The sequence below is a fragment of the Rattus rattus genome, chromosome 17, assembly GCF_011064425.1.
Source record: "Rattus rattus isolate New Zealand chromosome 17, Rrattus_CSIRO_v1, whole genome shotgun sequence".
In the NCBI taxonomy this organism is placed as follows: Eukaryota; Metazoa; Chordata; class Mammalia; order Rodentia; family Muridae; genus Rattus; species Rattus rattus.
The window spans coordinates 31,431,331-31,458,150 of NC_046170.1; the positions used below are offsets into that span (position 1 = coordinate 31,431,331).

General features: G+C 49.6%; 1 protein-coding gene across 1 annotated transcript in view; it reads right to left on the reverse strand.

Annotated features, from left to right (window-relative positions):
• Nucleotides 1-8,670, reverse strand: part of Bcar1 (BCAR1 scaffold protein, Cas family member) — a 35,166-nt gene extending 26,496 nt beyond the window's left edge. Inside the window, exon 1 of the mRNA XM_032887530.1 lies at nt 8,511-8,670. Coding sequence (XP_032743421.1) covers nt 8,511-8,522 — 12 coding nt within the window. The 5' untranslated portion in view covers nt 8,523-8,670. The remainder of the gene's footprint in view (nt 1-8,510) is intronic.
• Nucleotides 8,671-26,820: the final 18,150 nt, after the last annotated feature.

Here is a 26,820-nt window from a genome sequence, read left to right on the forward strand (position 1 = left end):
ACTCTTTATCCTGGACCCCACTGAGGAGAGAGGGTTGAAGCCTTCTGAGCCTCAGAAGCAGTGCAGGCTCCATAGGAGAGCCATCACTGCCTAATGCCCTCCAATGTCGGCTACAGCACCTACAACAGCAAAGAAGGGGAAGGGAACAGTGGAAATGTCCGACTCCAGGGGAGTGGCTGGCCGAAGCAGCCCCTCCAAGAAGACCACTTCCAAAGAGAAAATTACAGAGGAATTTCTGCTTAAAAGACGCACAGTCTCTCTCCTCCTGAAGCTTGGGTTGGACAGGTCAGCTGATGGCCAGCTCTGGGAGTGGCAGTGGGAAAGGATTTCCTGAGACCGGAGGTAAGCTTACAAGCCCCAGGGACAGGAAGACATGTTGTCCCTAAAGGGCCACAGAGGCTGTTCCTTCCTTCTGAGAGGACTACTCACAGGGTCAAGCTCAAAACCTGGGCAAGGCTTACAGGGACCCTTAGGACACAGCCTACCACATCAGTCTATCCTTTCACCACCCTGGGGACCAGGAGAGGAAAATACCACCTCCCAGAGGCTCAGAGGGCAGTGTCTCCGCCAGCTTACACAGGAAGTGATAGGAGAGCTTACATCTGTAACTGCCCATTCAGCAGTCTAAGCACGTCCCTAAAGCACCCCAGGTGACACCCCTGTCCCCCTGCTCCCCCCCACACACAGCAGAGCATGCACTCTTCGAGCTGTTGGCCATAAAGACCTCGCCTGTCCTCTAAGGTGGAATGAGTGATGGACGCATTCGCTCTTCATTACAGTGGTCACTCTATAGAAAGGTGGGCAGGGCCCTGCAGCCTGGAGCCAGATTCTCCCTGGCCGGGTCCCCATGTCATCCTTTTGTCAAGTCCCTAAGGACCTGGATAGACACGGAGGTAGGATCGAAGGCAATGCTAGCTGCTATGGAGGGACAAAGCCCAGGGGTGAGAAGGGTACCAACTGTCAGGCCTCCCAACAAGCCCAGCACACCCCCCTCAGGTGTGGTCCTGGGACAAAGATTTTTTTTTTGAATATGAAATTATCTAAAGATTTATTCATTTATTATTTATAAGTACACTGTAGCTGTCTTCAGACACACCAGAAGAGGGCATCGGATCTCTTTACAGATGGTTGTGAGCCACCATGTGGTTGCTGGATTTGAACTCAGGACCTCTGGAAGAACAGTCAGTGCTCTTAACCACTAAGCCATCTCTCCAGCCCTGGGACAAAGATTTTTCTGCAGCAGTGGCACCTTCAGGGATAGGACCTCCCTCCCGCAGAGGCCTCACTGCTTCATGTGTGGACTAGAGGCTGGGGCCTAGTGTGACTGCCCTTGAAGCTGCTTCTGGGTTCTGGCTTGTCTCATCCCTCAGCACTAGGGAGGAACCAGAGTAGCAGAAGAAACCTGTCAAGGGAGAGAAGGACACAGACAGGACAGGTCCCTTTCCGTGGCTGCCCTGTTTTGTCAGCTAGGCTGGTGGGCAGGGACAGGGTGTGGTCAAGAGACCTGGGCCATCTGCTCCCCTCTCCCATAGCAACCAGCAGTTCAGACGGAGGGGACTTCACATGCCATCTGCTCCGTGCCTGCAGCAGCTTCTACTGAGCACAGTGCCCACATCCACAGACACCCAGAAGGACAGGGGATGGGGCTTTCAGACACGGGGGCTGGAGTCAGGGAGCTACAGGGCCAGCAGGGTCACAGCAGCAACCAGGACTTCAGGGTGTTTAAAAGCAGCCCCTCTCTTAAAAAAAATGATATAGAGTGGATCCCACATGAGCATACAGCGCAGGACCCATTTGCTTCTCTAGACTAAGTCTACACAAATGACCCCAGCTGTCTGTGGCACCCTCAGCTGGTCACTGCCCTTCAGGTGGCCATGCACATTGGTAAGAACAACCTTTACCAGCATCTGGGCCCATACTCGGGCACTGATACGGACGCACATAGGGCTATACCAAGCACAGGGCACTCTGGTGTGTCTCCATGCCAACAGCACACCCACGTCCTGTATCACCATACATCAAGTTCCACTCACCTGAGCCAGGACCCACCCTCTCTATCACCACCCCGACAAACACAAGTACACACCTCAAAACCCGTTTCCCAGCCCTCCCTGCTCCCTTCCTCCCTCTTCAGATGTTCGGAGGTTCCTCAAGTTCCCTCGGAACATCACTTAAGGGCCTGGGTGCCATCCTCCCTTGGAGTGCAGCTGCCCCAGATCCACAGGTAATGCTGGAGGTGAGTGGGGACCTCCCTCACACTGCTCTAGGGGTGACTGGTTGTGGTATCCACCTCTCTTATTTGCACGAATGGTCTGAGCATCAAATGCACATCAAGTATTGTGCTGTACTAGGACGGTGCCGTGGAAGGAGCCTCCTCCTGAGAACTGACACTTGGGCTGTGGGAGGTGGGCATGAACTGCATCACTCCTGTCTGTGATGACAAGAACTCAAGGAGGGCGAAGAAGATGGCAGGGGTCGGGGGTTGTTTCATGCAAGGTGTATGGAGCTTCTTGGAGGAGGAGGCATGTGAGTACAGGTGTGCAAACAATGGTGAACGCTGATGTAAAAGCAGAGGCACGGGAGCTGCTTGGGAGTGCAAGAGCAGACTAAGGGTTGAGGGCTGCAGGAGGGGGCTCTTGGCAAGCTGGTACCAGCTCTGGCTTCGGGCTTCTTGGAGGGTAAGGTGTATCCTGGACGTGGGCTCTCACAGTGGCTTGTTAGTTGGGAGCACCAAGCAGGAGTGGCTGGAGAGGGTGGAAAGGAGCAGTCGGAATTCTTGTGTCCAAAATTGATCTTCTCTGACCTGCTCTCCTTGCAGCCCTCCAGCCAGGCAGGACCTCTTGGGACAGAGTGAGGCCCTGAGAAAAACACAGGTGACACAAAAGCCTAATGCTAACCTTCGATGACTGTATGAGAGAGAATGCAAATCCTTGAAGCCCCAATGGAGGGCTGTGAACGGGGAAGACTGTGGTCTCAACACAGTCAGCAGATCGCTTTGACAGATGCAGGGTTTGAGGGCATGACCCGAGGTTGTATGACTAGGTATCAGACTTTCTAATACCATCAATATTTCAGTGTTCCGGTACTTTAAAATCCACATGAAACAACAGACAGCTGTCCGCGAGCCAGAGCACAGGTTAAACGCACGGTGGTATATTCGTAGGTAAAATATTATTCAGCAACCAAGAAGGAACAGCCCGTGATACGCCCACGTGGACGGCAACTTCTAAACCATTTTGCCAAATGAAAAAAGCCAGAACTAACATAGCATAAGAGGCACATCTAAGTCAATGGTAAAACAGAGGGGGCTGCCTCGTGGCCTCTGAGGACGCTCTGAGGAGATGGTGGCGTTCCTTATCTTGATGAAGCTCTTCATGAGCCCAAACCCACTGGTTGTACATTTAGTGCCTGCACGTTTCATGAATGTAAAAATCCACCTCAATCTGAGTCTCGACAGACAAAAGTGAAACAAAGCCCAGATGGACGCACGGCATCACGCTGTATTTTGAGAGACCCCAGGGCAGGTACTAAGTTGCCCTTCTGTTAAGTTCCCAGGTGCCCAGGGATGTCTATGACCACTCAGCGTAGGCTTCCTGGAACAACGCTCACCTTTTCTCTGTTTTACACAGCTCTGGAGGTTTTGAGGATCCGAGACTATTGTGTCTTCCACTATAATCTGTTTCAAATCCTTCTTGGAATTTGGCGGGGTTTAATAATAAAATTATGGAAAAGCCCTCTTAGTCGCTAATCTCTCCCCTAGAAAAGAGATTAACTTCAGAGCCACAACTTGTGACCATCTCTCCTGCCAGAATGGGCGTCCCCCATCACCTCTGTTGAGGTCCTGGCTCTTTCTGGGAGAGATGAAGACAATGCCTCAGCAAACAGTGGGTGGGTATAGGAGCAGACAGAAGGAGTGGGGCCAGAGAGGACCAGGGGCCCTTGCCGGGCAAGTCTGATAGCCTTAGGTCCATCCCTGGAGCTACATAAAAGCAAGAGTCATCCAAAGTCATCCTCCGGCCTCTACACTTGCACACGTGTCCACACACATATCATACACACATGATGATAATACACATGATCACGAGAGAGAAAGAGAGAGAGAGAGAGAGAGAGAGAGAGAGAGAGAGAGAGAAGAAAGAAAGGCGTTTAGCCAGGAAAGAAGGAAAGCAAGCAGCCATGAAGGGGCTGTGTCTGAGGGTGGGAAAGATCCTCAGGGCAGGAGGTAGGAGAGGGCAAAGCTGACACAAGGAGAGCCCTGGAGTTGCCCAGGGCCACTCTCCTTTCCACAGCCAACATTAACATTAGCATCTTAAAGACATTAGCATTTTAGATTCGTATCTTAAGGTCCTGAGAGCTACAGAGTGGGGTTGAGGTCCTGTCTCCGATTCTTCCCTTGCTGGGCCATGCAGCTCGGTACGGTCCACGTCTGAGGACAAGTCTGCACATCAGTAGCTTTACCCGAGCGTGACCCTGTCTGTTCCAGGTAGCAGAGCTCCCAGCTGGCCTGAGATGTGGTGGGCTCTGTTGGAGCAGTGAGGATGGTTTAAGAGGATGGCATCCCACAGGCTGTACAGAGCAGGGCAGAGGCATCTCACTACAAAGGCCTTATCAGGAACTAAAGTGAACCACAAGAAAAGGCCACCAGAGGGAGATGGTATACCACAGAGGATTGTGCAGGGGTCAGGAAAGGGTGCTTGGTTACCACACCTGCCAACAGAGGTTGGAAATAGTGACTGCCTCACAGCTGTGGCACCACACAGCCTCTCGTAAAGTACTGCATGCATCCCTTGCTGACTTCCTTCCAAACGCTAGGTAGGGCTCTGTGCATTCTGGGAACTGGGAACTGAAGCAACTGGCTTTTGTAGAATCCTTCTGGAGCCCTAGCCCTGACCTACCAAAACATTCACTCATCCTGAGGCAGCCTCTTTAATTCCCCACTTGGCCTTCAATAAAGCTGCCCGGAAAGAGACTAAACAATCTTAAGGTTTACGTAAGGCCCTGGCATTCTCTGCCCTGGCATGACGGCAGAGAGATGAGATAAGAGTTGCACTCCACACCCTCGGCAGGTGGCTGAGCTGGGGCAACGGGGGTGGGGTGGGGTGGGGGTAGGCGTGAGCAAGCATGTGTACATGGGCACACGAGCGCATGACGGGCCAGGTGGTCAAAGGTCCTATCCCATGAAGCCTGCAGTCCTGTGACAGAATCTGCCAGCAACCACACCATCCTGTCTTCAAACACACAATGGCAAATAGGGCCAGGAGGTGTGTCCGGGGCAGAGCTGTGTGGGTGAGCACGGGTGACCTGTCTGGTAACGCGGGTACAAAGTTTGAGACCAGTTCCTGCGAGGGGAAGTAAGAAGGACAAGGTACAGCGACATGGCATGGCATGGGCTCTGGGGATTTCGGTGAGGGATTGGACACTGTTTCTCCCACCCCCTGTGTCCTTCCTACCAGGCTGCAGCTGGATACTGGGCCAGCCGTATCCAGCCCTGATTCAGACCTCTGGCTCCCTGGCCAACTCTCTCAGGCAGAGTTGACCCAGGATCATCCAGGTTCAATCAAGTGCCTACTGCCTTCCACTGGCTGTTGCTAGACTAATCAGAACTAGACCAACTGTGCTACTCAGTCCTGGCCAAGCTGCCTGGCCTCTGAACCCAGGACGGTTGTCAAGAGGGACAAAAAGAGCTCTGGGTTTGCTCTCCAACACAGCAAGAGAGAAAACTGTAGGTTGTGCTTGGAAAGCCACAGGGAGCTGTCAACAGCTCTCTGGGCTCCAGCCCTGAAATTAGTGAGGCCAGGCAGGGTGATGGTCATTTTACCAATCTGAATGTTGCCAGGCCTGCTAGCTCCTACCCTGCCTTAGCTCCATTGTCATGTGACTGTGGCCACTTCCGGTCCTCCCTCAGGACCAGCACATAGGACATGCTCACACCGGGCAGCCTCTGTGTTCCTTGAAAGGGCCCATCTCCCAAGAAAGGGCACGGTAGAGGCTAGATGGGCTACCCAGTTTCACAGGAGAGAAGCCATAGCAGAGCCATGCTGCAGTGGAGCTGCTCTGCACAGGCCTTGCCCTTCACCGTACCGTGGCAGGGCAGCCAACCTCTCGTTACTTGTGGACATGGGTCCGAGATGGCAGCAGTCATTTTCAAGTGCGAACTCCAAGTTAGCCCAACACTTGGAGGAGGCAGAAGCAGATGGCTTTCAGTATGAGTTTAAGGGCAGCCTGGTCTACAGAGTAAATTCCAGGGTATTCAGGGCTATACAATGAGATCTTATCTCAAACACCAAAACAAAACCCTGTCCAGGCCCTGCTTGGATACCCAGGAAATCACATCAACAACCTATTTCATCCCAAGCTCTCTCTGCAGTGGTCTCCCACTGCTGCCTGTTAGCATCTTGTAATTTCTGTGGGCCAAAGTGCTTGCGTCAGCTCTATACAGGGAAAGACTGCCCAAATGAATGGGTGTGCTTAAAACTCAAACGTGTCCCTAAGTACCACATGGCCAGTCACCATTCTGGGCTCCCTGGGCAGGCAGATCTTTCTAGAAGTCCACCCGGGCTCGTAGCAAATGAAAGCTTCAGAAATGGGGTTGGGATTTAGCTCAGTGGTAGAGCTTTGCCTAGCAAGCATAAGGCCCTGGGTTGGTCCCCAGCTCAAAAAAAAAAAAAAAAAGCTTCAGAAATGACCTCTCCATAGCCCCACCACCTTGCACACTACTTAGGGCCCAGGACAGAGGACAATGGCCTGACAGTCTAGTCTAGCTACACACTGTGCAGAATTACTGAGGGCTGTGGCTACAAGCGAACGGGAGAGAAGTGACTTGGAGTGGATCGTGGTAGGGACAGACCTTCACTTTAGTTCTTCACAGTGATTCTCACCTGTACAAACCCCTTATCCTCTCCAGTTATAGATGGTACCACCGTGGTACACAGCAGAGGGCGACTACCTGAAATCTCGTGAGATAAGGGTCTGTGTGCCATCTAAGACACATGTCCCATACAGAGCTCTATACCTAGGCTAGACTACTAAACCAATCCTGGACCTCCCGACCAGAGGCCTGTCCAGAGGGGTACTCCATGGTCATTACACCCTTGGGGACCCTGGCCCTCCAGCACACTCAGCAGGTCTGTCTTGTTTTCCTGGCCAATGTCCACAGAGGCGGAGCTGGTCGGTGCCCTATGCCCCAAGCCGGAGAAAACCCTGAGCTTTGCAGAACAGCAGAGCAGAACAGCAGAGAGGTTTGGCAGGCTTTCTCCGTCTCTTCCTAGAGATGAGACAATTATGCTTTGAACCAGAAGAGATGGGGGTGGGGGCTCCCATCAGCGCGGCCTGGAAGCCCTAATTTTTTCATCTGTAACTCAGTATTACCGCTTCTGGGGGCGGGCAGGAGCTGAGATCTTTAATTCTGTAATAACAATGCTTTGCCCTGACAGAACCCTCTCCTCTCCAGCAATCTCCATACTCTACGGTGCTTAATTAAGAAGCCACTTGCCCCGCCAGGAAGACTAACGGCATCACGGAGAGAACCCAGTCCCCGGAGTCGATCCAGAGCAGAATAAGGGCAGGCTAGGCAAGGCTCTGGCCCACTGCCCCTTCCTGTCATTGGGAAAAAGGCCTGAGTCAGCAGAGAAATGGTGGCTGCAGGCCATGACTCCGGGGCAGACAGGATGAAGGTGTGGCCTCACACCTCTGTGCGTCCATCTGTAAAGTGGGTTGGAGCCTATGCCTGAGTCCACCCCCCTGGTAGAATAATCACTGGCCACCTCAGGAGGAGACCCAAGGTCCTAGTGTTAAGGACTGGACCAAGGGCTTCTCGAGTGTGTCCGGTGGATTGGGAAGACAGAAGACGGGATGTCAAGCAAAGGGGGAAGCCCCTACAGAAAGCAGCTGCTAATCAAAAGGCCCTGTAGTTCAATGGGCCAACAAAACTTCCCACAAAGTGAATGTACAAACCAGAGGTAGGGGGAGGTACGCTATTTCCATCAGCCTGCCAAGCCAACCATTCTGGGGTAAGGGTGTCTCCGGGGACAGAACAGACCCCGCCCCACGCCTGGCCATCCGGGTAGGGACCAGAGAGCACAATAGGGCAGCCCTCCTAGGGAGTTTTCTGGGGGAACCGCACAGACCTTCCCACCACTCGGCCCAGCTGACCTGGCCATGGGTTTCTAAGGAGTGACAGAGCCCTCTTTACGGTAGGCCTGGCCACTCTGGTAGGAGGTCGGGGAAAAGCACGGACCCCGCCGAGCCCACCAGTCCCAGAAGCTCTCAGGAGCCTCCCCAAAACCCCCTGCCCAACCCAGCCGTGCCCGGGAGCTCCCGGTGAGGCCAGTGCGGCTCCCCGTCCTACTCGGCTGTCCTGGAGGAGGCTGGAAAAGCCGGGTCAGAGATGCCGGTTATGGGGCGGTGCCCCCACCCTGACCCCCACCTCGGCTTGAAAAGAACCTCCGGCGACCCCCGGTGGCCCAGGCCTACGGCGGGGGGGAGCAGGGTCTCAAGCGGTCAGCACTCACCGGCACGGTCATCTTGGCCACCGCTCCCGGGGCCCTGCGGCAGCGGCGCGGGCTAGCTCGGGCTCGGTGGGCCCGCGCCGCTCACAGCCCCCGGCGCGGGGTCCCGGCGCTCTCCGCTGCCCGCGGGTTGCTTTCAGCCACCGGACTGTCCGGCCGCTCCCCCCGCGCCGCGCATGCGCTGCCCGCGCCGCCCCTCCCCCTCCCGCCTGCTGCGCCGCCGGCCGCGTTAAAGGCGAGGACCCGGGACCCCGGCATTTTTCTGTCGGCACAACTGGGTGAGAAGGCTGAGTTCCCACACCTTGCCTGTCCTTCCAAAGGCCACCTCCAGACTCACTATTAGACAATCCCATCCGGTCCGCCCACCCGGTTCTGAGACTAGAACCCCCACCCCCACACATCACGTCCCTCAGTGCGGGTCCCAAGGCTCCTATAATCCTAGTTTGGGAGCAGATTAGTCTGTCTGAAGGCGATCTTAGATCAGTCTAGGAAGCAGCCTGATTTAACATTGGATACCCCTGAAAGTAAAATCTAGAGTGGCTTTTAGGGAGGGTCCCACAATGGGCCCCCCTGCCCAAGGCTGGAAGACAGGCAGGCCTTCGGGGACCTGAACCTTCCTTTCCTCCATGTTAATCACCCCTAATTTCTTCAGCTGTTCCACACTTGGTACGATGCCCAAACATGCACCTGCAAGCACCAGGCACACGGGCTTCCGACTGCCACACCTTGCTGCTTTCACCTTCCCTCTCAGTACACTGAGGCTCGGAGCTCCACTGGCTACCAAAGGCATAAGGCCCCGTGGTCTGCTCTGCTTGCTGCCCAACACATTCAGCCTGTCACTGCTCCATGGGACCTCTTCCTGAGCAAGGCCAGACCCAGAGTAGTTAATGGCTGCCATGCCCTGAGTAGGAGAGTGCATTCTTACATCAAGAGGGAACTAGACTCTATGGCTTTGTCTACTGCTTCCTAAGGGAGCCCCACGAGAGGATCACGAGAGGGCAAGAGCTTCAGCTAGCTAGTATATAGTACCTGGGGACAAGGCTGCTGCGGCGGCCGCTGCTGCTGCTGCCACCTCTTCTTCCTCTTCCTCCTTTCTCCTTTCTTCCTCATCCTCTTCCTCCTCCCCCTTCTTTTCCTCCTTCTCCCCTTCCTTCCCTCCTCCTCCCCCTCGTCTGGTTTATTTCATTTTTGGTGTGTGAGTCTTTGTAAATCCGTGTATGCACAGCATGTGCCTACCTGCTGCCTTCAGAGGTCAGAAGACAGCATGGGATCCCCTGGAACTGGAATTATGGAAATTAGCCGCAGCCATGTGGGTGCTGGGAACCAAACCTGGGTCCCTTGCAAGAGCAGATGGTGTTCTTAACCACTGAGACATCGCTCTGGTTCCAGGGACAAGCTTTTTTGTCTTTCAGATGTACAGTGGTTAGAGGGCCAAGTGATTGGAGAAGAGGCAAGGGTGGGTCTCTGACTTCCTCAGAGGCTCAGGGGTGGCCTCAGATCCCCAATTTTTCCCTCCTGCGGTCTTGGGGGCAACCTTAGTCCCTCAACTCCCTGATAGATTCTGAGAAGGAACTCAACAATGAGGGGAGATATTCGAGAAAGAGGGACATCAGGACAACCCAGAACTAGGTCCTAGTTCTAGGACTGATGAGGGGGGTCTTCTATGCCTTGAATAGGGTCACCCCTCTACCTCTTGATGTTCCCAGTGCTGTGTGCAAGGTATTGCTAGAAGAGGGCAGACAAGGCCACAGCAACCAGAGGGGTGCCTGGGCCGACAGCTGCCATCTCCTCAAAGGGCATTCTGTGTGTGTCTGGCACATGGCCCTACCCGTGCCCACCCGCCCGCGCCCAGCTGGCACCCGGGCTTCTGAGCTGAGAACAGCAGTTCAGCCTGGCGCCTGGGCTCCAGGCCACACGCGCCGGAGGTCCCGGAGCCCCGCCCCTCTAACCCAGGCTCCGCCTCCCTTCCTTTTCCTTTGGCTGGGAAATGTGCAGGCTTTTATCCTCTCTTCCCTTCTGTTTATTCTAGGTGTACAGGCTAGAAGTCGGTGAGCAGTAGGTAAAATACCCCTTCCACACTCTTGGGACAGAGAAATAGGGTCTCAGGGGACAGCGCATGTGGGGTCGGGCTTTGGAAGCCATCTAGTCCTTGCCTCCAGCGTGATGCATAGCAAACTCTGAGAAAAGGCTTCCTGGCAGATCATTTGCTTCTGGCAGAGATCAGGGATTTGGGTATAGGGTGTGAAGCAACTAGAGGAGGTTCCCTCGGGGATCTGACTATCCTGTATCCCTAGAGGCCATGGCTGTTCTTCCCTCACTAAACCTTGCAGACAAATTATTCCAGAATGACTCACCAAGTTCTTCACAGAATAGCCTGTGGGGATGTCCAGACCAGAAGCAGCTGGGCTGCCTGACTAAGGCGCCACACTAGAGAGGGTCCTTGAGGGCTGCCCAGGACCCTCAGTGGAGGGCACTCCCTCAGGACCACAGGGAGGAGGTAACATACCCAGCTATCAGACACTTCTGTTCCCTGGGCCTTGCCACATCACTAGGGACTAAGGGCTCGGAGGTAGCTTCTTCTCTACTATCCTTAGTCAGGGACCACCGTGGTCCAGAGAAGCCCCTTGCCCAAGAGAATGCACTGAGTCTTTAACAGCCTTTCCCAGACACTGTGTGACAATTTTACCTTAGCATGGTACCTTTGTCACCTGCATTGCATATTATTATTAACCAGCATCCACACTTTGATCCGATCTTTGTCCCACTGTCCTTTTCTGTTCTAGAACACTATCCAGGACCCCACTTGCCATGTAAGTCCTCCAGGATGAGACAGGTTTTTGTTTGTTTGTTTGACACTTCTTGTTTTGATGACCTTGACATTTTTGAGGTGTATTGGGTCAGGGGAGTTTGTAGAATGCCCCTCCCCATTCTTACTCACTTGACACTTTTCTCATGGTTACTTTGGGGTCATAGTTTTGATGAGGAAGCCACAGAGGTAAAATGCCATTCTTATTACATCATACTAGGGCACATACCGTCAGCGTGGCTCACTGCGGTTGATAATGGACTCTGGTCTCCTGACAGGCTGTGTTCTACCGCTGTGAAACTCCTCCTTCCCCACCAGTTTGCTCTTTGGAAGGAAGCCAGTGTACACTGGCCCCCATTGAGGAGTGTCTGTCCGGTTGTGCTGCTCCTCCTTTAGGAGCTCCCATCTAAATTACTTGGCATTTACTTTCCAGATGAGAGAATTTGCCTCTTCACTTACATATCTCAGTCACTTCTGTGGGCCCATGAATGGTGCTTGAACAAAGTCTCTTGTGTCCTGGACTGGCCCTGATATTGCTAGGTAGCCAAGGATGACTTTGAACTCCTGATCTTCCTGCTGCTACCTTCCAAATGCTGGGATTACAGATTACTGGGAACTCGGGGTCTCTGGAAGAACAGCCAGTGCTCTTAACCACTGCATCTTTGCTGCTCCTATTTTCTAAGTTTTCTTGGGTTCATTTATTAGTTATGCTGGGCTTTTTCTTTTTCTTTTTTTTGCACTAAACACTTTTTAAATTATGGCAAAAATATAAATAACCCCAAACCAGTCATATTTATCAGTGTTTTGTGGTTCTATTGAACTCATCCCAATAATTCAAGAAATTCCTCCCATCTCAAAATCCTTAGTCACATACACACACAAAGTGCCTTTTCCCTTCTTAGGTAATAGATTCTAGAGATTAGATTGAGGATGAATTTGAGGGTCATATTCATTGCACACAGAGAGGCTTAGGTTTTGCCCTGGCTGTTCTTGGAGACAAAGACCAGTCTTCACTCAGTATGTCACCCATGCAACTCTCAGAAAACCTGTCCCAGACACCGGTCATTCCCTCAGAGACAGATGATTCACTCCTCAGCAGCCTGGGCGGCAGGCACAGTGCAGCCTTTTCTCCCTCACAGGGCGGCATGCCTGAACTCCACCCTGGTTTAGCCTTTCTGGGCTAGCATGGTACCAACTTCCCATCCCCACCTTTAGAAATCCCTTTGCTTAATTTAAGTATCATCTTTCTCTGCCCATGGAAATAGCTACAAAAGAAAGGACAAGAGATCCAAGTTCCCAAATGAACAGGAATTATTACATTAAGAAATTCTGACACCCAGATTCCAGGAATTATTACATTAAGAAATTCTCGCAAGTAGTCAAGAAGCCACAGGCTATGGACAATGAAACTTGAGCGCCTGCATGTTCAGTAGTGGGTATCAGTTAAACAGGTCATGGCTGGTCACTGCTCTAGTTGGCACCGGGAACCTGGGAGAGAGGGGCCTAAAAATGAGGTGGAGTAAAGTCTCAAGCAATGGCCAACTTTATTGTGAGCATCGGACCATTCGTACTCTGAGGGTCAAGAGAAGTCACCCACGAGAGGAAGGCATAAAATCCAGAAGAACAAGCCGTATGTGGCAAAAGCATGTTTTTCCATAGGGGGATATGAATAACGACAGTTGCAGTGAATTCCTAACCGCCATACCTGGGAAGGGCAGGAGAACACATTCCAAGAAAACCCCATGTTGTGAAGGAACAGCGATCACGGGACTCTTGTCTTGTTCACTTGGAATTTTCTCACAGGGTCTCAGAGAACTCCTCACGCAGCTTCATGGACTGTGTATTCCAACAACGGGAACACCAAACCTCGGAATCTGAGCATGGAACAGCATGGCAGGGAAACACACAGTTTCTTTAACAGGAGAAAAAGGAAGTAAGCTCTCACACTTGCACAAAGTTGACATTCACGTCATGCATTTGTGCTGGGAAAAGTGACAGAGGAGTAACAAGAAAAGACCACCTGTGGTTATGTCGAAGGCGGGCATGGGAAGTTGGTACCACACTACCTCAGAAAGGGAGTCTCTTCTGTCTTTTCTCAATCTTCACTGACACGTTCACTCTATTTTCCAGACAAGGTTTCCTCTGTGTAGCCCTGGCTGTCCTGGAACTTGCTCTGTAGACCAGGCTGGCCTCGAACTCTGATATCCACCTGCTTCTGCCTCCAGAGTGCTGGGATCAAATGCACGTGCGTGCAAACCACCATTGTCTGGCTTTTTGTTTGATTCTATTGAAGTGGAAAATAGTTTGGGCAACTATAACTATTTTTAAAGTTTCTTAGATTAATTTTACTTTATGTCTATGAGTGTTTTGTCTGAATGTGTATGTGCACCATGGAATTCAGAAGAAGGTGTTCAATCCCCTGGAATTAGAGTTAGGGGTGATTGTGAACATTATGTGGGTACTGGAAATCGAACCTGGTCCTCTACAAGAGCACCAAATGCTCTTAACTGTTGAGCCATCTCTCTTAAGTATAATTATTTTATTTTGCGACTTTATTTTTTAACTTTTACTTATGAGAGTGAGAATGCTTGGAGCTGATGTTGAGAGAAGTCTGATGTGGGTGCTGGGAACTCAGGTCCTCTGGAAGAGCAGCAAATGCTCTTAACCACTGTGTCTGTCCCGCTCCTGTTTTCTAATCTCTCTTGAGTTCATTTACTTTTTATGTTTTTTTTTTCAGTAAGCACTTTTTAAATTACAGCATAATATAAATAACCCAAGGCTAGCCATTTTTTTTTTTTTTTTTCCTTTTCTTTTTTGGAGCTGGGGACCGAACAGGGCCTTGCACTTTGCTAGGCAAGCGCTCTACCACTGAGCTAAATCCCCAACCCCAAGGCTAGCAATTTTCATCAGTGCTAAACATACATTTCAGTGGCATTAAACACATTCATAAGCTCTGTGGGATCCTGGAGAGGTGGGTCAGTCAGTGTGTGTTGTGGATCTGAGGATCTGAGTTCAAATCCCCACACCTGCTCCAGGCAGTTCATAACACACGGGCACTCACATGTATATACCCAAAAATAATAATTAAAAATAAATCTTTTCTGCCTAGTGTTTAAGGCCCAAGGTTGGGTCCCCTCGAAAAAAAAAAAAAAAAAAAAATCTTTTAAAATTTCCCCGGGATTTAGCTCAGTGGTAGAGCTCTGAAAAAAAAAAGAAAAAGAAAAAAATTTACACTTGAAAACATGATGCTAAGTAAAACAAGCAAAGCACAACAGAAGACAGTGTATGATGTCACCTAGATAGTGTATGATGTCACCTAGATAGTGTATGATGTCACCTACACAGTGTATGATGTCACCTAGATAGTGTATGTCACCTAGATAGTGTATGATGTCACATAGATAGTATATGATGTCACCTACACAGTGTATGATGTCACCTAGATGGTGTATGATGTCACCTAGTGTATGATGTCACCTAGATAGTATATGATGTCACCTACACAGTATATGATGTCACCTAGACAAACTGTATGATGTCACCTAGACTGTATGCTGTCACCTAAACAACGTATGATGTCACTTACACTGGGAGTCAAATAGACAAAGCCAAAGGGACAGAAAGTGCAGAGGTCATTGCTAGGAGCTAAAGAGATGAAGTAGCTCTTGCTTAATGAGTTCAGAGCTTCTGTTCAGGATGATGAAAAAATCTGGAAATGGAGAGTGGTGGTGGTGGTGGTGGTGGTGGTGGTGGTGGTGGTGTGTGTGTGTGTGTGTGTGTGTGTGTGTGTGTGTGTGTGTGTGTGTGTGATTGAAGTTGGAACACATATTCGACTCAAGTCCTCTGCAAGGGCAGTATATGCTCTTAACTGCTGAGCTACCTCCCCAGCCTTTCCAAGTGTAATGTGTATATTTTGCCTGCATGGATCTCTGTGCATATCATGTGTGCCTAGTGCCCATGCTTCAGACCCCACGGAACTGGTGGTGCAGATGACTGTGAGTCACTGTGTGGGTGCTGGGACTCAAACACAGGTCCACTGGAAGAGCAGCCAGTGCTCTTGACCACCGAGGGATCTCTCCAGCCCCACACCTGAGACAGCAGAGGATTGGACCCCAAGTGTAACTTTTTTGTTTGTTTTTTGAGAAAGGGTTTCTCTGTGTAGCCCTGGCTGTCCTGGAACTCTCTTTATAGACTAGGCTAGGCAAGCGCTCTAAGGCTGAGCTAAATCCCCAACCCCCTGATGGCCTCTTCTGGTGTGTCTGAAGACAGCTACAGTGTATATAATAAATAAATAAATGTCTTAAAAAATTGTTACTAATACATACAAAGTGACGAATCAGAGAAAGATTTCTTTGAAAGAAAGTCTCTCAGGAGAAGAGAGACTGAAGGGAAGCTACTTAACAGAGAGAGGGAAAGAAGGAGGCAGTTTTACCAGGGGAGTTTTATAGAGACAGGTTGAAGAGAGAAGCCAGAGAATGAGAAGGAGCCAGAAGGTAGTTTGAGGTCAAGCTGAAGTGGAAATTTTTGGGTTTGTTAGGTGATACAGACTCACGTGGTGCTTTGCTGAGGTAAGACCCGTGGGAGGACACGTGACGTTTGGAGAGTATTGACAGTTACAGTGGGCTTCACAGCTTACTTTGCAATGCTTTGTTGGCCTTGTGTCTTCCTCTGCGCTGATCTTCACTTTGTTGAGAGAGGCAGCAGAGAACTTTTTCCATCGCCTCTCTGGTCCTGGTCACTGCCTCGGGACTCATGCCATTTTGGCAGTGGAGGCCTGGCAGTTTCTGCTGGATTGTGCCACTGCTGCTGATTCGTGTTTGCTATCTGACACTACTGAACTGTACTGTTGGTATCCTGACAAATAGAGATTGAAATTGCCCCAAGAAACTACTTCTTTTTTTTTTTTTAAGATTTATTTATTTTGTGCACGTGAGTATAGTGTAGCTGTCTTCAGACACACCAGAAGAGGACATTAGATCCTATTACAGATGGTTGTGAGCCACCATGTGGTTGCTGGGAATTGAACTCAGAACTTTTGGAAGAGCAGTCAGTGCTCTTAACCACTGAGCCATCTCTCCAGCCCAAGAAACTACTTCTAAACAAGTCCGAATCCCCTTGTCCTGTTTAGGGGTGTCATTTAAAAAGCATTTAAAAATAGGTTTTAAGGGGATTGGGGGATTTAGCTCAGTGGTAGAGTGCTTGCCTAGCAAGCGCAAGGCCCTGGGTTTGGTCCCCAGCTGAAAAAAAAAAAAAAATAGGTTTTAAAGAAAATCCAAGCCTACCTCAACAGAACAATTCAGGAGAGGGAGAGAGAGAGAGAGAGAGAGAGAGAGAGAGAGAGAGAGAGAGAGAGAGAGAGAAGAGAAGCTAGATTAACCAGTTAGCAGGGAGAGGAGTTTTGAGCCAGATGAGTTGAACCAGCCAGCCAGAGTTCAGAAAGGGTGAGCTTATTCAGTAGCAAGTCTCAGAGGCTGAAAACATTCTAGACCTAGATTTGATTGTACAGAGGCTAGAAGCCTCCAGGACTAGACCTAGGCTAGCAGACAGAGGCAGTAAGCTTTGGAGACAACAATTACTACAGAATAAAAGTTACATTTATAATCAATCTCTGCTTTAAAATAGTTTGTTTTTTTGGCCTCAGATTTTCTATGTAGCTGAGGATGACCGTAAATTCCTAATACTCCCATTTTCTGAGTGCTGGGATAACAGAAGTGTAACATCACAGTCAGATAATTTTGAGCAAGTTTTGAGAGAATTGAAATGACTGATTTCTAAAAGCTGCAGGCTGCCCTGGGAAGAACCCACCAATCCGCTGGGACCCAGTCTAAGGGTCTTCCCTTCAGGGCAGACACTGAGGGAGACTAAGAATGTAATGAGCAGTGAGCCACAGAACATGGACTCCACATGCCAACCCTCCTCACTCCTAACCAGGCAAGGGGTGAAAGAAGCACTTTCTCTGGGCAGACCCCCAGAGCACTGACCGCTGGCCTCCTACTCGTCTACAACAAACCCCGGGGGACCACAGCCACCTCCAGGAACGTCTCCCACCTTCAGTGACCGTGACAGTGGAATTTCATTCTTCACTGGAAATAATCCCCAGGGCATTGAAACTCTGAACTCAGAAATGGAGCCAATGAACTGAATTGTATACATTCTCTGAATAATTAAAGGGCCTAAAACAGCAGCTGCAGCATGGGGGTCACTGGTCCTCAAAGCCACAGTGTCATGTTCTCAGTGAGGGCAGATCACCAGGCACCTCCTTCAGAGGCTCTGTGATGTTGCCCAAGGCCAAGGGTCTTCCCCAGGAAGGGGATAGGGTGCTGGGAAAGTCTTGATCCTCCCAAGGAATGAGACTGCTTTGTGAAAACAGGAAGGAACTCAACGTAGAGAGGAAGGTCTGTATTTTGGCCAGAACCCATGGTGCTTGTCAGCCTTGACCTCCAGTATCAGGGCAGGATGGGGTGGGGCTGGCCTGGGTTTTGGTCTCTGTGTGAACTTCTGCCTGGTATCTTATTTTCAGAGGGTATTTTCTTCCCCTTCTGTCAGCTGAGTTTTTCATAAATCACCCAGGTCTCTCAGCAGTGCAGGGGGCTCCATCCCTGATGTACTCTGATAACACAGGACAGGATGGCCCAGGTCGGAATCAATGCAGCGTCTGCTTCACCAGGAACCACTAGGACACAGCGAGCATGGGCTGGCATGGCGACAGGAAACACTATCAGAATCGTATTTGATTCAGGTTCTGTTTATACTGCCCTGTGGCGCCCTGTACTTTCCACTTCTTGTGCCCTGTGTTTAATGATGGCCTAATTGAGGGGAGATTAATGAGGACCAGAGGCATCCCTGGGTGACCTCTAGCAAGTTCTTCAAATAACCCTCAACGTTTAACCAAGGGAACGACCTGTGGAAGATTCTAGAAAGCTGCACATTTCCCAGAGTGCTGGTTACGCAGGGCATCCTGCATCTCTGGAGTGGCAACTTTGTGAATGTGAGGCGTAGATACGGGGAGATAGATCCTCATGGAGGACACAGACATGTCCGGTGCTTTCCGCTTGGCCTGCTGGGAGTGGAGGAGGAGTGGCAGCGGTTTCCTGAGGAGGCAGCTTTGCAATAGGAGCTCCGAGAGTGTATGAGATCAGGGGTCTCCCTGGGCAGAAAGCCAGTCTAGGGAGTGGCTTTCCTCTCAGAGTCCAGTGGCCTGAGCCCTACCATGTGTGCGTAGAAAAGCTAAGCCTTATGGGAAAGCTAAGCCTTATGGGAAAGCTAAGCCTTATGGGAAAGGCTGGGTCAAGTCTGGCTCTGCCTGCTCCAGGTGTGATCTGGGCAATGGTCACACAACTAAGCTGGTGAGGAGTCCCCACCCTGGTCTTTTTCCAAGCCACAGACAGTAGCTGGTGCAGCAGAAGTTTCTGGAACTCAAAACTGGACAGTCTAGTCTGCTCCTGGGATGGCCTTTATCTTCCCAAATCATTGTAGAGCTTATCCAAGTCACTCAGACGATGTTTGCTCAGAGGCAGGCAGACAGGTTTTTTGCTTTTGCTTTTTTGTATTAGAGGGTTGACATACGCAGTGAGGGCCATGTATGCTGAGAAAGAGGGGTGGGGGTAGGGGGTGGAGTGGAGCCCTTCTCAGGACCAGGCATTCTATTTCAAAGCCTTGAAAATACATCCCTTCCCTGACAAAACACCACCCTGTAAAAGCCATCTAGAAATAACTAGGTAAGCAGAGAAAGAGCTAACACGATAGTTCCACACGGCATTATTCAAAATAAAACACGTTTCCTAAATGGCCAAGACCAGAAGGTCAATAAAATAAATTATGTATGTATTGCTTAAAAACTGAGTTTTGATCAGAGGTTTGAAGCCAGCCTCGGCTCTGATACATAGTGAGAGCTTGTCTTAAAAAACTGAGAGTTAGAGACCTAGCTCGAGGACAACGCTTGCTTGCTCAGCATACCTGAGAAGCTGGGGTGGATGCCCAGCCCCACAAAAAGAACAAGACTGCCGAGTGGGTATGGGAGCGCAGGCCTTTAGTCCCAGCACTTGGGAGGCAGAGGCAAGTGGATCTCTTTGAGAGTTCAAGACCAGTCTGGTCTACATAGTGAGTTCTAAGACAGTCAGGGCTACACAGAGAAACCCTGTCTTGAAAAACCAAAAATAAAATAAAAAATAAAAAACCCCAAGACTGTCAAAATGGCATATGGTGGTGTAGTCTGACAGAATCCCTCAGTGGCCCCCACACAAACACCGAGTACCTGTGACCACTGGGCATTTTCTGTCTCTGGCTTCAAAAGTGGTTTTGAGGAACTGCAAACTTTCATTTGTGTGTGTATGTGGTGTGTGGTATGTGTGTGATGTGTGTGATGTGTGTGATGTGTGTAGTGTGGTGTGATGTGTATGTGTGTGGTGTGATGTGTATGTGTGTTGTGTGTGTGTGTTTTGTGTATGTGTATGTGGTGTGTATGCATGTGGTTGTGTGTATGTGGTCTGTGGTGTGTGTGAGTTGGCAACTGAACCCAGAGCCTTCCTTACAAATAAAAGCCAGGACAGCGCTGTGCTATTGAGATTTACTACCAATGATGCATTTTTTTAATCTCAGTTTTTTTTTAAAGAATTATTTATGTATGTGAGTACACTGTAGCTGTCTTCATGCACACCAGAAGAGGGCATCGGATCCCATTACAGATGGTTGGGAGGCACCATGTGGTTGCTGGGAATTGAACTCAGGACCTCTGGAAGAGCAGTCAGTGCTCTTAACCACTGAGCCATCTCTCCAGCCCCGCCTCTCAGCAATTTAATTTTAATGTATTGTTTTAAAAACCATCACTGGAGATGGTTCTCTTCTCCTACCAGATGGGTTCCAGGGATCTAACTCAGTTCTTCAGTCTTAAGAAGAGCTTTTACCTGCTGAGCCATCTCACCAGCCTATAATTTTAATGCATTAAATGTTTAACATCGTGCTTGCCGAGATGCATACACAGAGAGGTTAGAGGGCAACTTTCAGGCTCTTTCCAATGTAGGCTCTGTGAATTGAACTCAAGTTGTCAGGATTGGACAGCAAGCCCTTCACCTCCTGAGCCATCTCACTGGCCCTGATGTATTAAAGTCTAAATAGAGGGCAGGAGAGATGGCTCAGAGGTTAAGAGCACTTGATGCTTTCCCAGAAGACCTGGGCTCAGTTCACAACACCCAAATGGCATCTCAAAACTATCTGTAACTCCAGTTCCAGGGTTTCTAACACCCTTATGGTGACATATGACAGGCAAAACAGCAATGCACATGAAGTAAAAATAAATAACTAAAAATATAAATAACCACCACGTGTGATTAGTGTGGCCTGTGTTATGTCACATAAGGACAGCGGACCCCAATTGTATTAAAAGGAAAAAATGTCCTAAAGTTTATAGACTTTTTGTTGTTGCAAGATAATGTGATTTATATTCTTTAATTTTTTTTTTCATTTTTCTTGGGCAGGGGATGGGTTGCTGGGGACTGAATCTAGATCCTCAAGAATGCTACTGAGCAGAGCTACACCCCCAGGCCCTTGTCTTCAAAGTTTCAATGAACAGATTCCTCTTATAATCAGAATAGCACAGCAGTAGGGCGGACTTCAGCACAGGCAGCAGGAGAAAAGGCAGGAACCTCAGGCTGGCCCCGCACCAGCCAAGATCATTAGAACCCACGCACTGCTCATGTGACAAGGGGGCTGGCATCTGGTGGTTGGGTCGCTCTCCAAATGGCAGGGCAACCTAGCAGACTCACTACACACTCAGCTTAGCTGGTGCACACACGCAGGTCAGGCCTGGGAAGCAGGCGAGAAATACAAGCAGCAAAACTGAAATTCCCCGCCAGTGCAGCTGATGACGAAATGCTTTGCCACCGGATTGGCAACAGAAGGTTAAGACCAACCCCCGGAGCTGAGGACTGAGCCCAGGGCCTTGAGCTTGCTAGGCAAGCGCTCTACCACTGAGCTAAATCCCCAACCCCATAGCAGCTTCTTTAAGTTCCTGAGAACTAAGGAGGCTTCAGCTTAGCTCTTTGCTGGGACTCCAAGGATTTAGGAAAGGACCAATTCTTCTTGTGGGTGAGTCTCAGTGGATGTAGGAGGGACCAGGGATGGCTGGTTCAACTCACTGTGGTTTTGCTGATGTGGCAGGAGTTTAAGATGGTGGACTATCAAGATGGTGAGATGTAATTTTCTCAAATATATAGCTGAAGACTTTGAAATATTTTATACAGGTAGGAAGGGCGTAAGGCCACAGGTAGTGTTTCTCAAACACTGGTGTACCTAAAAATCCCCTGGTTGCACACACGATCATTTCCAAGATGGGTTGGATGGTAGTAATACACACGGGGGAAGGAAGACTGAAGCCCAGTAACCCAGGGTTAGCACAAGTAGCCTACTTAGTATCCTGTCTCTTAAGCAAAAACCCAGAAACCCAAACCACAAGACCAATCTCTACCCAGAGACTCTTCAATGCACCCCTTCATTTCACAGATGCAGAAATGGGGTCGAAAGAGGCAGAGGGCTTGGCAGTCGAGCTAACTTTAAATCTAGGTGTGTTTTCATATCAGAGTCCCCCTGGATGTAATGTTTAAGGGGTGAGTTATACAAAAGTGAGGTGTATGTGGGTTTTCTCCAAGCTAACCAATTCTCCCAATATCAACTGGATATCCACTGATCTGATTCGATTCTGACCCTAACTACCCAGTAAGGCCTTGGTCCCACAAGACTGTCCCCAATGCCAATCAGAAGTGTGATGTCCAGTCTATGCACTTTCTGCCCAGCTGACTGCAAATCTGGGGGCTCCCATGACCCCTTTCCCTACTGTTTGATAATTTTCTAGAACTTATAAGCTCAGGAAACTTACAACAGAGTTTATTACATAGAATGCAAATAAAGAACCAAACAAAAAAGTAGGTAAGGGCTTGGTAAGGTCATCAGCACCAGAGTCTCTCCCGGAACACCTAGGAGTGCAACACTCTCTCAGCATGTGGATGGGCACCAACCTCTAGCACCTTGTTTATGGTTTTTAATGTTGATCTCATTACTTTGTTAGGACTGCACTGATCACTAGTCACTGGTGACTGCCCTTGATCCAAGGGGAGGCGCTTTCTCTTGTCTGGAGATAAAGAAGGGTTCAAAGTTCCAACTCTCCAATCACATGGGCCTTCCATTAGCATGCAGAAGGGGGCAAATTCCAAGGTTTTCAGGAACTCTTGTTACAGGAATGTAATAACCAAATACTGTTTTGCTTTGCTTGTTATGCCACTAGGGCTATTCTTTGCTGGCTGTGTGTGTTCATAAACACCTCTTGCTTTGAACAGACTAACCACGCCCGTTCCGTGGCCAGTTGTTTGCAGGTGGCTCTGTCACACAGCAGACAAGGACGAGAGGGGTGTATCTAGACTATGGGCCATTCCCTTGCTTGAATCTCACATTCAGAAATCCCATGATGATGTTACGTGGCAGGGCCATAAGAGACCTTTTTTTTTTTTTTGGTTCTTTTTTTCGGAGCTGGGGACCGAACCCAGGGCCTTGCGCTTCCTAGGCAAGCGCTCTACCACTGAGCTAAATCCCCAACCCCCATAAGAGACCTTTTAACTGCAGTAAGAGGGGTAGTCTGAGATGACACCTTCCGACACCCAGAATTTTAAAATGCCTTCAAATGGGGCATGGTGATACACACCTGTAATCCTGGTATTTGATGGGTGGATGCCAATGGATCCAGAGTCCAAAGTCAGAGAGTTCCAGGCCTGCTGGGAGTTACAGGAAACTGTACCTCAATAAAGAAAGGCAGGAGCTGTAGCTAAGCCAGTAGAGTGCTAGCCTGGCATGCATGCAGCCCTAGGTTTGATGAGTATGCCCCATATAAACTGGATATAGTGGCACATAACTATAATTCTAGCACATGGGAGGTGGAGATGAGGTATCAGAAGTTCAAAGTCACCCTCAGCTACATAGCAAGTTCAAGGCTGGCCTAGGCTACAGGAGACCCTGTCTTACACAATACACAATAAACCCAAACACAAGCAGAAAAGAACAAAAAACATCTTCCATTGGTTGGTCAGTTTCACAGGCAATTGTGTTCAGTGGGGAAGGGGGCACAGCTTCTTGCCCTCCTATATAGGACTGGGACAAAGGACAGCAACATTCCTGTCCCCTCAGTCAGTTGAGCTATTCCTCCTACTGAGAGAGGGCACCCACTCAAGCCTCAGGTCATACTGGTGGCCTAGGGGCCTGGGGACAGCTTAGGATACCCGGTAGGGTTTGAATATAGACCATTCCATACATAACTTCTGCTAGAAAAACTGGACAGACTGATTCATGCTGGCATCTGCAAATCTGAAATTCATTTTTCCAGGTCAGGGACCATTTATTTTGCATCTAACAAGCCAGGGCCTGCTACAGCATCTTTCTAACATATGGGCTGTTGATGACCCATCTCTGTACATCTGTCAGGGCTGTCAGCAAGGGGAGGCCAACTTGGCAGGATTCACACCACCGACTAGCACAAGTTCTAACACAGCTGTTCTGGGAAGGGGCTCTCGGCCTGGCCCAGTCTCCTCAGCACCCCCAGTCAGCCCTAAAACCTGCTCGCTCACTCTCTCTCTCTCTCTCTCTCTCTCTCTCTCTCTCTCTCTCTCTCTCTCTCTCTCTCTCTCTGTAAGCGCATGCGCACGCACACTCACGTGTACACTCATGCTGTGGAAAGGCTAGAGGTTGACATTTGACATCTTCCTCAGTTTCTTCCCACCTTATTTTTTGAGACAGCCTCACTGAACTTGCCAACTTAAGACTGCATAGCCACTGGGCTCTAGAGAGTTTGACCTTCACTGTCTGTCATGCTTGGAAGCCAGATATGAGCCGTCTTACTTGGCTTTTATGTTAGTGCTGGGGTCCAAATTCAGGCCCTTATGGTTATCCACTGAGCTGTCTCCCCAACCCCGCAGATCTGCTTTTTACATTTTTTTTAAAGATTTATTTTATTTATTCCACGTATGTAAGTACACTGTTGCTGTCTTCAGACACACCTGAAGGGGACATCGGATCCCATTATGGATGGTTGTGAGCCACCACATGGTTGCTGGGATTTGAACTCAGGACCTCTGGAAGAGCAGTCAGTACTCTTAACCGCTGAGCCATCTCTCCAGCCCAGCTTTTTACATTTTTACAATTTAGTTTTATCTTATGTGTATGGGTGTCTTATCTGCATACTCTGCCTGTGCATCACATACATGGCTGGTGTCTGCAGAGGCCAGGAGTGGGCGTGGATCCTCTGGAACTAGAGTTACAGCTGATGGTTAGCCTCTATGTGGATGCTGGGAATTGGATCTGGGTCTTTCTGAACAGCAGCAAGTGCTGATAAGCCATCTCTCTAGCCCCTCAAATCTGCTTTTTAATGTGTGTGTGTGTGTGTGTGTGTGTGTGTGTGTGTGTGTTCTTGATAGGTCACTTTTCTTCTAGGTTTTAAAGACCTGGTTTCTCTTTATGGCCTCTGGCTGTCCTAGAACTTGCCATGTGGACCAGACTGCCCTCAAACTCAGAGAGACTCACCTGCCTTTGCCTTCTTAGTGCTGAGACGAGCCACTACACCTAGCTCCCTTTTTGTGTGTTTTTGTTTCTTCAAGACAGGGTTTCTCTATGTAACCCTGGCTGTCCTGGAACTGTCAACCACACTGGCCCAGAACTCAGAGATCTGTGAGCCGCTTCCTGACTCCTGGGTGTGCTGGAATTAAAGGCATGCGTTGCCATCGACTGACTCCTAGCGATCTTTAACAATTTAAAAACTTTTATAAATTGAGGTGAAATTCACAGAACAGAAAACTGTTTGATCCCAGGGACCAAAGTTCCTTGTCATGTAGCATCCTCACGACAATGAGCACAAACACATGTGTTCTCAACCGTCCTAACTGGGATCTCCTTAGTCTTTGTCTGCTCTGTGCAAGGCCCCTGTGTACAGACACGAGGTCCCGCTCACTCTACAGAGTCACAGGCCACTGCTTCTTTCACCGTAGCAGAGCTCAGAAAAGTGCCGCCTTACCTACTTTCAGTCACGGTACCTGAACTCTCTCCCCATGTCGCCATCTCCCATTTTAGTTTCCTGAGTGCTAAGATCACAGGCATAAGCCACCACACCCAATTCTGTCCTTTTTCCTAAAAGCAGATGAGAGTCTCTGTGAAATACCTTCCTGTATCAGGAGGAAGGAGCCATTTTTAACATCAGTATAGACTAAGTCTAGGCAAACCCTTAGCCTTCCATCACTCCCCACCCAGGCCCAGGCCCCTCTGTCTTGACACATGGTCGTAATTTAATCTTGTTCCAATTCAGTACTTAAGCACTCAACTCTGAGCACGTTCTTGGGTATTCCCATTTTAAGGCATTTTCTCATTTATTTGTGTTTGTGCATGATGCATGTGTCATACCTCATGTGTGGCTGTATCTCGTCAGAGGACAATTTATGGAAGTCAGTTCTCTCTGTCTATCATGTGGATTCCTGGGGATCGAACTCTGGTCATCAGGCTTGTTGGCAAATGCCTTTACACACTGGGGCATCTTGCCAGCTGTTTTCACATTACTTGTGAGGACTTGCACATTCATAAATTCAGCACCTGAAACCTGAACATACTTCCCTTCCCCACCTTTAAATCTATTGTGCTTTAGTTTCATAGACCCTGAAGGTAGAGGAGAAAGTTCATGGATTCTGGGCTTTTATGACTGTCAATAATCCTGGCTTCTTCTGCCAGTGCTGGTGCTTGTCTGGGATTAGAAACCAAGAGTCAAAGGCAGTTCAGCTCTAGGTTTAGGCATCGCTGAAGTGTTCTTCACAGCAGTGTTAGCTGATGTCTCCTTAATCTTGGCCTTCTTAGGAGAGGCCAGGTGTAGAACTACCGGAACTTAGTGCCTGGAGGGAGCATCTCACCCAGTATGACAGTATAAGGTGGGCAGGGCACAGTTAATACTCATTCCTAGCAACCTTTTCAATCTGAGGACTCTAAGGCAAGCTGGAAGATGCTCTCCTTAGCTTCTCAGTCTCATTCTCCCAACTCCCTGGAGCCAAGCAGCATCCAGAAGTGAAGGAGCATTTCTACCCTTAGCATAGCAGAGCTTGGATGGGAGCAAACCTGGTGACCAGTTAGCTCAGGCAAAAGACTGAGGAATTCTCAGGTCTTGGATGCTGGCCTGGCTGGGGAGGCCCCAGGGCAGTGACTCGTACATTCTTGACTTTGTTGTGTCAGCCGCCAGTTCCCTTCACTCCAGACATTTCTATATTCAGGGCTTCCTTGGTCTCCTGACACTCTTCCTTTCCCAGTAGGAATTCCCCGGCACCCACAACATGGCTGCAGGAGCCAAACAGTGCCAAGAGGCCGTTCAGTGTGCTGTGAAGTCATACGATGCTCTGGTCGGTTCCCTGATGACTTCAGGCAAATTTCCTCCTGTGGAAAATGGGGCAGTGCTAAGAGATCATGTGCAAATATATGTGTGTGCATGTGTGTTGGAGCAGG